The 14,252-nt window shown below is 37.9% G+C and overlaps 1 protein-coding gene across 2 annotated transcripts in view; it reads right to left on the reverse strand.

The window, feature by feature from the left end:
* Positions 1-2,727: 2,727 nt before the first annotated feature.
* The window catches only part of RAB2A (RAB2A, member RAS oncogene family), a 44,680-nt gene continuing 33,155 nt past the window's right edge, over positions 2,728-14,252 (reverse strand). For both annotated transcript variants that reach the window (XM_074818614.1, XM_074818623.1), the window contains 2 exons: positions 6,188-6,256; positions 2,728-3,918 (listed from right to left, as the gene is read on the reverse strand). In XM_074818614.1, coding sequence (XP_074674715.1) covers positions 3,823-3,918; positions 6,188-6,256 — 165 coding nt within the window. In that variant the 3' untranslated portion in view covers positions 2,728-3,822. The remainder of the gene's footprint in view (positions 3,919-6,187; positions 6,257-14,252) is intronic.

The raw sequence follows: 14,252 nt of genomic DNA on the forward strand, positions 1-14,252 counted from the left end.
ACATCCTTCTCCCCCTCTATCCCACCCTTCCGTCCCAAAGCAAATGCCCCACACTGGGCAAATTCCCTTAAGTGCAGGTGTAACAGATGTGGAGCAGTAAAGATGGAAAGTGGCACTTTGCTCACTGGATTGTTTGAATGAAAAAATACCAGAACAGACAAGACAAAAAGGAGATAATACACAAGAGAAACTTGATTTAGGAGGGAAAAACAAACAAACAAACGAATCAACCCCAAGAAGAATGCTGTAGGACAATCAGTAGTGTCAAAAGAATAGTCCATGGAGAGGAATCATTATCTGAGGCATCAGCATTTACAAAAGCAATACCCTACTGGTAACAACTTCAGGAAAAATGCAGGCACATTGGGGTGCCCTCATGTAGAATGATTACTTAAAAAAAAAAAATCCTTTAATGCCCAAAACTGTCTTCTAGTATTTCTAAGTTGCTTTGTTTTAATACACATTTTTTCACTCAGATTCAGTTTAACTGTAACTTAAAACCTGATAAGAGGTTCTCCTTTCTTCCCAAGAACAGATTTAGTGCTTTAACAGTCACTAGGTAAACTCTCAAGGCAGAAACAACTTCCCCAACTTAAATGTATGCCATGTAGCCTAAAACTAATCTCTGCCCTTCTAACCCCACCAATATATAAATATTGTGGTTGAAGGCTCTTCAACTAGTCAACAACACAAGAACTAAGCATCACAAAAAGCGTAACACAGCAGAAAGGAGACTCTCTGGAGCACGAGATGGAGCATTTGCTGCCTGCTAGGGGCTTCAGACAGTCTCTCATTATTTTAGCTTATCAGTAAGTGTTTTGGCAGTCATTTACCTTAAGTCATTGCCGAGTCTGATCTTGCACAGGAATAAATCAGAATGATTGAAGTCAACAGAAACACACAGGTATAAGATTGAGGGGGAGTGTTAATCTTTAAATGACTGCCAAAATTCCCAGAGCTTCTCGTTTTAAGCAGAAATAAGAGAGAAGTCTTAAGTCACGCTTAGAGGATTTGTCACTCCAAATTTACTCTTTTGTAAGTTATCTATGGTTTATACCACGTGCTAAACTGGGAGTACAGGGAAACTGCACCTTGGTACGATTTTTTAGTATTGATAGTTTTACATTACATGTAACAGCTGTACAAGTTGCTGGGGAACAATTGTTTTAATTCTTTGGTTATGACAAGGCAACCAATAAAAGCAACTGGAATTCAGCATGAAACTCGGCAAGTTATCCGTCACTCATGTACAAGTAAAACTGAAACCTGTGAAAGAATAACCTTGTAAAACACACGCTCAGTAAACCCTCCTTGCTAGGTTCTGTGCTATGTAATTTTCAAATTCTAATAGGATAAAACAGCATCAGGGGCTTCTCAAAAAAAGTCACAAAAATGCCAAGATTTCTAACCGGCAACAAAAGGATTATGTATGAACAAAGCTTGTTCCAGAAAGCCAGCCAGAATGAGAGGAAACACTGGTTTTCTTCTAGCTCCTCTTTGAAAGTACCAGATTCTTAACATAATGTACAGTATAAGACTGGCATGTAAACCAGGACCAACCAGCAGGATCAAAAAATCAGTATCACAGCACATTCCCCTTCCCCCCCCCCCCCCCCCAAAGTAAAAAAACCACTAGCGGCTCTTTGCTAAAATATACATCTTCCATGCTTTCAGAAAATGAGTGGCTGTCAGAAGCTGTAGCGTTGTAAATCTTCACCACTTAGAACACCATGCATTTTTGTTCTTCGGACAGGATACAAATTCCCCTCCTCTGCTCCCTTAAGAGGGGCAGCTTTTATGGCTAAGAAATTTACTCCCATTTGTAATGTAGCTGAAGCTGCTATAGAAAAGCATGCTTTTCTCCCATCTCATCTCAAGCAATGTTGGCAGTTGCAAAAAAATCTTCAAGCAGTTAGTTAATTCAAGCAAGCACTCTTGTTCCTTCAATTCCTTCTTGCGAGCATCTAGTTACTACAAGCCAGTTTTCCCTCAGCATCAATGCAATTCAGTCCTATGGTGTTACTATCACACAACAGAATTTTCAAGCTTCAACTGAAACTAAGTGTGTTTTATAAGTGCAAACTTCATATAATAAACAGTTAACAGTTGAAAGTATGTAAATGGCATAGCCTCTTAAGAATTTAGTTAAAAACAATTATATTGCATTGCTTATAATGCTCCTAAACGTGTAAAAATAGTTGAAGTCGGCAACTAACATAAATCCTTATCGGTTGTCCCTTCCCCCAGATACAAACAAAAGGTTCCACACATTTTTTAAACTTTATTTAATCTCAGAACCACTGCTATGTTACACCTGTCAGGCTAAAGTTTATTCACTCTTGATGTTAAAGTTCTGACAATAGGAACGGATGACACGAGGATCCACATCCCCCAGTGCTGTGTTGCAGTCAGTATTGGTCCAGTAAGACAAAAGTTTTGCAGTTATTTCCTGCCCCTCCCTGTTTGTTTGGTGTTTTTTTTTTTTTAAGATACATGAAGCATGGCCTAGCATTAGTGTCACCCTTTTATCTGAAATTTATTTAAATAGGATGAGATGGAAACTCAGTTGTTTCCTCATTTGTAGGAAAAATGTCATGAATATTCTGTATACTTTAACAAAAACACTTAAACACAGGATTTTGGTTTGCACTGTTGCAACCTTTTCATTTGAGGCAAAACATCTCCCCTCCCCCAGCCACCACATAATAAGTACCAAAGCATCTCTAGTTTTGTTTTTCATCAAGATTTCCAAACTGGCAGATTTTATTTTCACACCCTCTTCACAATAGACAAGATGCTTACCATATATTTAGGATTACAAGTTGTCACTAAAAGAAAACTTTACACAACCACTGTACATTTAGGTTGAAAAACTGTCCTTGCATGAAAAATATACCTAGAAATCAAGTGGTAAACAAGAAAAGAACATTAAGAAAAGATTAAAGTTTTATAATGTGCCATTTTAAATTTATCAACTCCTCCTCTACTTTTCATTCGTACTCTGTTTTTACCTACAGTATTCGTTAAGGCAAACAGCTAATCCATTTCTGAAGAGGTGCTGTGGAAATTGTGGACAGACAGCAAACATTTGGCATTAAAATAGATAGCACGTATGTAGCCTCTAGTAATATACATTAAGCATTTCTCTTGGACTTCAGGATAATGACAGGGGAGGATGAACATGCTAACAATGTCAAAAAGGCTTAAAATTTAGCGTCCAAGCAATTTCTATTAATGCTTCTGTAGTTTTCAAGCTCTAAGTAGTATAGAATTTATGCAAATGCATTAAAGAATTCTAGCTTGGCAAGTACACCCAAGCAGGTTATTAAACTATATATACAGAAAGTGATAAATACAGAATTAAAAGAGTCCTTCTGCTTCTCTTTATAGCCTTGAAAATTGACAAAAAACTTGAGGACAGCTCTACAATATTAAACATTAGGTAACCGCAGGAGCTGGGAAACCTAACTACACAAACTGATTAAAATACTCAGATGACTTTGTAGTGTTTAATACAATTCAGTTCGTAGTCAAGGGCACAAGACAACATTTAACAAAAATAATCACATCAATTGACCTAGAAATCAAACGTAAATAGATATGAATACAATCTCCAAAATCTGTCTTTAAGTGAACATTAACCATTTATTCAAAGTTATACAAGAATTTGAAGGATAAAGTCTTCTGCAACAGGAAACCAACTTACAAGTTTCATGTCTCAGTTGAATTGAAGTGGAGGCGAGCGGGGCAGGGGGGAGGGAGGGAAGGGTGAACAAACAAGTTAGTAGGCCCCATCCAGGCAGCTAGAAAGTAAAAACAGGCTCAACAGCAGCCTCCTCCAGCTTGTTGTCCTCCCTGATTGCCTGCAAGTGTTGCATTAGTAGCAGCATGTTGAGGGCCAATTTTTATGCCATTTGCCTGAAATGAAGTTTAATACACAGTGTAATTATTTTAGAACACTAATATAATTGAAAAGCTTTTTTTTTTTTAGAAGATCACATAGCATGTTCTGCTAATGTATGCAATAAATATAGCAAAATTGATACTTTTTTAGCAATATGTCCTTGGTGATTAAATATAAAGGAAGAAGCTTTCCTTCTCATTTAAATTTTATCTCTCTGTTGAACTTTGTACATTAAACTCCTAACACAAAACATAGAGCAAGAGTTGTATTTGACTACTACTTAGTACAAGGCTTTAAAAATACATAGCATTTGCTAGGAACATATAACCTCTCCCCTTTCACCAAAATCTCCATTAGTTTAATAGTTTAATATAAAACTTTTCCTCTCTAGACAGCATTTCTTTCTGTGTTGAATCAGCTGTAGAGGCTAAGGGCATACGAGTGTTCTGTGTCATCAATAATTTCTATGATCCCGAAAGACGTGGCTACTTGCCAAGAACCCACACACAGCGTAGCTCTTTCATTCATCAAAATCACACTTATATCTTAACCCTCACTCCCTCAAGTGGATTTTACCTAAAAATACAGCACTTTGAGAAAAGTAATACAGTAGCTTCAGAAATTAAGCTCTTAAGGAAACTTTGCGTCACAGTAAATCTCAGATTTATAGTGCTTGGCAGTTGTTCTGCAACAGTGGTAGCCTTGGGGTTTCTGGCACTAGCTCAGTATTGACAGCAGCTGATGTGGTTTCTTTTCGCTCTTTGACTCCTCTTTAATAAAAAGCATGCCCTATGGCTCATTGGTTTTGCCCCCTCTGGGCTGATAGCAACTTCTTGAGGAATCAAGGAGCCAGACTTGGCATAAAGCCAAATAAATAGCACGGACTGTTGGCTCTTGACAGCATATTGCAATCAAAGCTCCATAAGGCACAGTAAAGCAGTCAGCTACTATATGAAACTCGACAGATACAATGAGCATGCTTTTTCAGACACTCTGATTACCGTCCAATTTATATTGCGCTACCGAGTGCATTTTCTTTAGGAAATATCTTAAAGAAAATTTTAAATTTTCCATCACTAAACTGAATTTAAAGAGTGTTTCACCAAAACGCCATATACACACAAACCTTCCAGTCAGAATTAGTGTCTTGGAAGGATTACTATTCAAGTCTTATTTAGCTACAAGTTTCCTAATGCAAATACTTTGCATACTACTGAAGTTTCTCATTATTTCCTCTCTAAAATTGTAAGAGCAGTATTTTTAATAGTCTAAATTTTCTCATGTTGAAATATATTAAGCAGAAGGAGGTGAAGCTACTTAAAACTGAGTCCTGCCAATTCCCTGGCTACTCTCTGAACAATTCTGCAAGGACTATCATGCTTAAGAGAAGTGTCAGACTGACAGTCCCAGACAGAGAATGCACCTATTCACAGAACAGATACAGAACAGAGTGAGTGGTGGTGCAGATTCTCACATGTGGTTTCACTAAGCACCTCAGCAACATAGGGACATGTAGGATAAAAGAAACTTGGCCATCAGAAAGGACTGACCACATTGTCAAATTTAAAGTTTATGTGGTGTGACTTTTTATGTGAGAATGTTGACAGAGAGCTTACATGATCGTAACATTTCTATATGATCCTAGTATTTCTATTTACTACCACTGAATTTGAATCTGCTTTTTCTACGGCCATGAACCTCTCTGCTCAATATTGTCAACAGCACAACCATTTCAAAATTCGAGACATTATAGGTCTTTCTGTGCTCTTTCATTACAAAAGTGCTCCCTGCTCCACCTCCCCACCCCCACCCCAAACAAGCAAAGAGACAGGCCCTGATAATCTGTAATTTCAGTAATGTGCATAGGCAAAATGGCTAATCTTTTATTCCCTACAGAATCCAGCCACCTAAACCAGGAACATTTCAAAAGTCTTTTATGTAACTCTCAAAGCAATCCCTCCCCTACACTGGACAGCTCATGGAGTGCATCTGGCATATCAACATGGTCCCCCATTTACATAGTGGAAAATTATCTTTGAAAACAGATGACACCATATGGAGAAGTGGATGAAAGTGGATTTTCTTCTCTTTTGGGGATTTATATTATTTTGTGATGCTTCATGGATGGATAGGGTCACTTATTTTAATCCATTTTTATCACAATGGCAGACAATTCTACATCCAAATGGAACAGACAAATATTTTACTGCCCAGCCTTCTAGGGAAGGAGAATTTTGTACATTTCAAAAACAAACAAGAAGTGTTCAGAGTATTAAAAGTTACCTCGTTATTAATGTCAAAAACTCCTTCCTGGATTTTCTCGTAGATCTCCTTTGCAGTGTTAATAAATGCCTAAAATAGAGGAAAAAACCACAAAACATAATGAATGCGATATCCTTTGGTGTAAGATGCACTAATTGGAATCCAATCTCACATGCAGTTGTTTCAGCAAGACTTCTTCCTGACCTCAGCAGGAACAGGTATGACAACAGCATCCTATAACCTACCCTGAAGTAGCAATGGATCACACGCTGTTTACAAAACCAGTGGCGTTTTCATAACATCTGTATTCTACAATCTGTTGTCCAGTAATTACAGGGAAAAAGTGGTTTTTAAGATATATAAATTACTTTTAAATTATTTATTTCTGACCCTTATGGATAGATTGTGTGGCAGATGGTTTCCCCTACCCTTAATATCTTTGTAATAGGCCACTCTAGATTAGAGTGCTTAGCAACATAAAACCACAGGGTACTTACAATGATGATGTAAGGATGCTGTCTGCTGGATGAAACCTTATGCTATCATTTAATATTCACCTAATTTTAAGAATGTATTCTCTTTAATTAATCTTGCACACGATAGGCAACAGACATCTTAATAGTAGAAAGGAGAGGCCCCAGGTTTTAGAATGATTTCTGAAAATCTATTGTTTGAATTCAGAGAAAAGACTGACATTCAGGTCTGAAAAAGTGAATGATATAAATCTTTTTGGTTAAAGTTTACAATCAATGATTCGATTCTTCGTCTCTCATTTAACTTTATAGGTCAAGTAATGCTTAAAATAATGTATAATTTAAGAGGTGATTAACAGCAGCTAATAATTACAATCAATATCAAACATATAGGGTTTTTTGTGTTAAAATACCAACACCATGCAATCATACAACATATGCTATCTTCTGCACAAGCCTATTACAGCAAATACAGATCTAATTCAAATATAAAAAAGTAAACAGGGTTCATGGAAAGGAACAAATCATACCTTTCCTCATTTCTACACTGGAAGCATTTGACTGCTGAACTTGCCACCAGAGCTTTGTTTCCTAATTAACAGGACTGATATGTTTTCACCTTTAAAGGCCTTACAGCTCCCCAGAGTAATCAATCTACTGCAGCTCAATTACTGCACCAAGCACACACCACAGCCAGTGAAGGAGACTTGAACGACTGCAGCAGGAGCGGAAAGATATGAATATGCATAAACTCTAAGTGGGTGATCGAATCATCACAGAGGGTCATGAGAATTTGCAGCAAAATAATGAGAAGAATTAATCATTGCAGATTCACAAGGCACTTAGGAAGTGAGTTCGTTTTTCAAACACGCGTTAGAGTTGAGGAGAAAAATTGGCTTTTGGCCAACAACAAATTGATTCAAATTCCTCAGAAATTGAAGTTTTTAATGTAAGAAAAAAAAATTTGAACTTATCTTGGTTTCTGATAACACACTAATTATTGTAATGGCCTCATACATGGACCTACTGAAAGGTATAAGTCAAAAATGACGGAAATTCACACAGCTGGAATCTGTGAGGATACTTGCTTGCTTCTACTTCAGTGGGACATTAAACAGAACTTGAAGTCTTAAAAATGTGTTATGATAACTTCATGTAAACAAGCACTTAACAATTGGCACTTCTAATAATTCTAGAAGATGTTTGCTAAGCACGCCTAGGCTCTTAGAATTAATTTAATGAGAATTACATTAGATCTATAAAAATTACTTTAGACCAACAAAACGAGAATTCTAACAGACTACAAACTTTAACACAACTGAGTATACAGTATCTTCTAGATGCTACACTCAAGAACAGATCACCACAAAAATAGTAAAACGCACTGGAAAACAGTGTGATTTAACCACACTCAATTCCTTCCCACACCCCTAGTTATTACACAGTACTGTACAAAGTGTAAAAAAGCATACCGAGTCCAGTACAGTCTATTTTAATATTAAACACTGCCTAAGAAACTGTTGATCTGAAAAATTCAAATATTCCATTCATCTCAGTTCTATCATTTTGGCTGTCTTGAAAAGACATCATCTGACTACCACCTTTCCATCAGTGATTCTGGTGCACCTCATATTAGTGTTAAAACAGCACGTACTGTTATTCTACCTGGCAAAATGCCAGACTGCACTGGGTCACGTATAAATAATTCCTATTTGAAAACAATGGTTTGACAAGAATATAGCACATAATAAGTCTACCTCATGTTTTCTTCAGTTGGTATGGGCTCTGAAAAATTACTACTAATCAGCCATGAAGAGAGACTTGCATCCCTTGAGACTTCCATTCGTTTCTTACATCCATGTATTTTAAGTTAGCTTATGCTTCAAAGTGTAAGTGGACTCAAAATAACTGCCTGAGAACTTCACTGAAAACAGCAGTCTACTCTGTTTAAGAATATCATATCAGATTTTGGCACCGCATGCTAGCGCCCCATTTAACAAGGACAAGAAGGTGAACTCAGTATAACTGACGACTTCTAAAAATCTCTTTTAATACTGCATGTTCTAACTCTTATCTGGAACACACAGCGTACTATAAACTCTCAATTATTTATGGGCAGTTTATCCTATTTGCAGATTAACTGAGCCATGGATGCAGAAAGACAGAGCGGTTTCCCCTCAAATCCAGTTTGGATTTGTTAGACCATATGCAGGCAACTGCAAGAACACAGCTGTAGCCCTTCACACGTCAACTTGGATCCAGGTGCAGTTTAGCCACTTCCACACAACACAAGACCTCGACCAGGAAGCCCACATGGACCTGGCTGGCTGCCTACCAAGCCTACTGCGGTTGCACTGTACATTCCTGTAACACTGCTTTTACTAAAACACTACACAAAGACACTTGAGCACTCCCACCCCAAATCAGCTCTGGTCCAGGTTCATTTTCACCACCCCCGGAGAGGCAGTACCAGATTCAGTCTGGATTCATAATCAGTCACCTGAAAGATGGCAAGGCCCTAGTACACAGTGCCTCCATTACTTGGAAAAGAAAGAGAAACTTTTGCAAAAACAGTATGTTAGACTTCCAAATATAAAAATTCTAGACTACATTTCAGGAAAATGAAAGAAAACAGCATAACTTCAGGAAATTATCTACATTTAATGTTTAACTCTTGGTTTTAATCTTTCTAAATCACAAATTACTGATGCTTTTATGCATGAGACTACTGAATGGATCTGTACCACAGCATCAAAAAAAAAAAAAGAGGTTGTATACAAGTTATTCAGTGAGTTGTTTTAATGTAACATGTTTTTCAACTGTGTTCACATCATAACTAGGTTCTCAAATAATAGTAATAGCCTGCCAAGGAAAATTACATTCCTGTACAAGTGGGAAAGTGAGTCCTATAGATGTGATCTGTCTGTTATGTCACACCTGCACCTACTGCAAAGCTAATGAAGGAAGTTTTTGAGTCACAATATGCCAGTATAATATCACTTTAGATGACTTGTATAAGGAGTTTCCTAGATCATACTGCTACATGGGAATCAGTAAGTCAAGTCTCACAGTGCTCACCTCAAAAAACCCCTAAACAACCCAAACCACAAAACCCCAACTACCAAACAATACAGATGCTGCATTTAAGATAAATTAATCCTAAATGCACTGAACATAGCATTAAATCAACTTCAACATCCATTTTATTATACAAAGTAAACAAGTAATGTAGGTTTACTACCCTTCAGACATAACCAGGAAGAATGAATTCTATAACTGGTAAAAACAACACAAGAAGGGAGTAAGTTCCTGACACTTCTGTCTTTTGGAAGTTGTATGCAGAATATAATAAGCAGAGTGCGAGTTATAGAACAGCTACGTTTAGTTTTCACTTGGCAGATGTCAATAATGTCACTTCCTTCTCAGAAAGCTAATTCCATGACAAGTATTTGAGGACTTAGCTACAAGCTGAACATAACAGGAAAAACTTGGAAATGAATCAGTGATACTTTTCAAAATTCAGATTTTACAAGTTCATCTTTGCTTAAAATCAGTATAATCAGGTTCTGCACTGCCAGCTCGTGTAACATGCTGCCCTCTGGTGGCAATATAAAAGTTAAATTTAGTGCTCTGAAATACAAATTGGTCAGTCATTATTTCTGGATGCTTTCTTACAATTAACGGTTAAATATCTCACAAATTCTAAAGCATGACCCTCACCTCTGTGGTCAGCCAACACCTAGCATTTCCTCCTCCTTCCCAATTTCCCATCTTTTAGCAGTAAAATACAATATAGTTAGATTACTCGAGTATTAAAGAATGAATTTGGAAACAGTAACAACATGGACCACAAATGGATTTACCCCTAGAGCATTCACCATCCCAGTTGTATAAGTGGTGCTGGATGGACACTTAATAGTGTGAGATCCCAAAGCTCTGAGCAGCTGCTTTATGCACAGTAAGACAATACTTTTTACAGGGAAATGATCCTTCAGGAGGAAGGCTAGGCCACTAAAGGGGCTACAGAGGAGTTAATTATCAAGCAGTAGAAAGGTGCTATATAATGAACCTACACCCCAAAAAGCATCCCAACACATCTGTAGCCTTATTTTTGAAGTAAAGGTGCACAGGCACAAAATGGAACTTGACAGCTATTTGTTTATATGTACTCACTGAAGCACAATCTTTCTGACAAACTTAACAGGAAGATGCACAGTACTAGAGCTCAAAGTGTCTCAAAAAGTCCTGCAGTGGCTGCTGAACAGTTACGAAGGACAAAGAACTTGAGGAAAAAAGAAGATAAAAACCCCAGAACTAAGAATCCATCTCTCCAGCAGAACCTACAGCTCAGGCAAGTGGCCACATCGTATTTTTCATGCTTTGCTATAAAGCCTGAAACCCTCGATTAACTGATACTTTTTATTCTGATTATCCCTTGGGATGCCCAGAAGCCCCAAGAACCATGGCAGAGCCACCATTCCTTACTGCGCAACTGGGGCACAGTCCAAGGGTTTGCCAGAAGGAGGTAAAAGCTGTGAATCCTCACCGGAGCCAAGTGTCCTGCCCCTTCTCTCTCCCGGAGCTGAACTGACATGAGCTTCACCTCTCTACTTTCTCATGGGAGAAACCAGCTAAAGCACCAACTTCACACAGTCGAAAGGCCACAGAACTTTGATTTCAAGGAACTTGAAGGAATACTGGTTTTGATACAAGTTAAGATAAACCTAACTGTTGGGTTGGTTTTTTTTTTTTTTTAAAGACTCTGATGAACTAGAAATCCTGCTCTTTTGCAAGTTCTAGTCAGATTACATTTTGTGTGTCACTTAACCTTACTGTGAAAACTATTAATATCCCACGACTTTCAAGCTTTACTAACTAAATCCCTGTTAACTATATCACCAGGTCAAACAACTGTTTGTTTACCAGCAATTAGTTGTGTTTAGGGAGGGTGTTGAGGGGATATAAAAAACACTTCTAAAAATCAGTTCAAATTTAGAACCTGCTAAAAATCTCATCCTTCCATGGTATTTTCATTTTTACCCTTCAGAATATTAAAGGCTATCTTCCTTCCCTTATCCATGACCAAGTACTACCACCATTGAAACTACAGGGGTTTTGAATATTCATTATTCATTTAAGCAAAAGTATGAAAGAAGCTGCCTGAAGAGAAAATTAAGTTACAGCTGAAAGAAAACCATTGAATGACCATCCAGCTACATGTAGCAGAAGCACTCCCTTGCTCAGTCAAAACCGCTATTCAGATTTAATCCTAAATAATGAATCCATTATCGCATTCTATTTATGTGCGGACAACTTGGAATAACACAGACGATACTCTTAAGATGAAAGCTTGGCATAGGGCTATATAATCCCCTCCATATGGGAAACAACTTAATAAAACCAACTCCCACACCAGGAGTCAATGATACACTAGTACAACTTAAGTGAGATCGGCTTCTGAACAGTGATGGTATCTAGCACTGGTTTGACCAGTATCCAGAAAACTCTTTTGCTTAAGATTGATCACATTAATCATTATTAAAAGTAGCAGTCTGAAGTGCAAGAAGAACGGACAGTTATTCCTGCTTCCCAAATACAGTAGGTATCTTTACTTCTTGAGAATCAGTGCATGTAAATGGATTCAAACAAGTGACATTCCAGGGACACAAAGATAAGCGCTCTGTGTAGCAGGAGGCTGCATGGTCACCTGGGTTCATGCAGGTGATACTGCTGAACAGACTAGTGCAACTGGCCTTCCACTGCAGTCAAATTATAACCCTGTGCTTAACCTCCACCCCAGTAATCCTTCTATCCTCCCAATGATTCAGAAACTCTTCTCACCCAATCCCATTCCATATCAAACACAATGATTTAACTCTGTGGCCACACTGAATTCTCAGAAGCCTCCGCAGAAACTATGAAGGAAGAGCCTACATCTACTTCCCACTACCAACTACCTATTGTGCAAGCAGGGTATAAACATCCCCTAACCACCTTGCACAAGATAAATAGCTAACAGGATATTCCCCACTGCTAAATGCTTCTATCCAAGATGCAGGTTATGAGATGTAATCCTGAAGGACACAGTGAACAAACTGTCGCTGAACAGGTCAATGTAGCTGCTACGGCCCCAGATTGACTAAGGCATTACACAGTGGTGGAAATCGGGTTTAAACAAGGGAAACAGCTTAAATAACATTAACAACAAGAGCCAATTTGTTCATATAAAAAAACCTGCTAAAGACTCCACTATTAGCTTACAAACATCTACAACAGCCATTTATGACGCAAGGCAGATAAAGTTGGGTCAGAAACAATGTCAAACTGATCAAAACAAAGTCTAGAGGCTTGTCACTTGACAGAGATAAACATGTATTTTCAACTAGAGATGAAAAATCCAAGACGCAAAGTCTTCTCTGGCCATTTAAATGTTTCTGGTACAACACAGGAGCGACACACCCATGCGCTGCTGTGTTTCAGTATTACATTTGCATGAAATGCGAGTAGTCTTTATACTGCATAGCTATGACTAGGACCAAAAGACTTCTATGGCTATCTGCTTGTGCTTTACAATGCCGATTTGTCTGTTAACTTACGTAGCACCACCAGTTTGTACTGCCACATTGCCCCTCCTGAATTCCCCAGTGTCAAGAACTTGATATTCAGCATACAAGAGCCACACAGTTACTAGCCCTGTTGCTGCAGGGCCAGGTATTAGTCTGGACACGAGACTAGAGACAATATTAAGAAAAGCATGCCAGATCTTGAACCAGATGCTGTAGAAATACTTATGTGGTAAGCAGCCAAAGCTTCCTGAGGTAATAGGACAAACTTGGTAGTATACAAGGCAATGCCCCTACCCAAGTAGCTGTTCAGAAAATGTGGAATGTGGTTAGATAATCCATTAACTGTGTGGGACTGAAAACACCACAGTAACCCATAGAGCTAACAATGTCTCAAGAATAATTAAAATGGGTAAAAAGCACTCGCTATAGTTTCTTTATACCTGTAGGATGCAAACTGTATAGTGGTGAGACTTACTGATGTCAACCAAAAGATATATAAGAATTAATCCATCTGCTATAAACTAAAAAGACCTGAAAATGCAGTGTGAACAGCTCAGAAAAAAAATTGACTGATGCAACCTTGCTTTTTTACAAAAGCAGAGTCATTTAATTCAAAACACTTCTGAAATTTACTTTTCCCATGAAGAATTACCTCAGAAGATTTTTAGAATTGCCTGAGAAGCTTCCTTACCACTTCAGAAATCACTGATACAAGCAGCTGACCTAAAGAACTAAAGATATTTACCCCATTTTCTACTCTAAAAACATGTATTAAAGCATTTTTGTTAAAATAAAGTTCTGGTGACTAGTATTTCAAGCAGCCATGTATGTTTATGAGATAGACTGCTTCCACATACTGAGGTAGGCTACAGAGGACTACAAAATTCAAGCAATTTGAGAAAGGGCTTCTGTGAATGATCCAAAACAATTATTTCTAAACCCTTCATGGTCTTGATTCTTTTGCCATGACTACTTTTGCCTCAGATTCAAAAAGCAAAGTTTGAAAACCATCTGTGTAGTGAGAAAAAACCCCCCACATTTAAACTG

Source organism: Strix aluco, chromosome 1 (genome assembly GCF_031877795.1).
Source record: "Strix aluco isolate bStrAlu1 chromosome 1, bStrAlu1.hap1, whole genome shotgun sequence".
NCBI classification, from domain to species: Eukaryota; Metazoa; Chordata; class Aves; order Strigiformes; family Strigidae; genus Strix; species Strix aluco.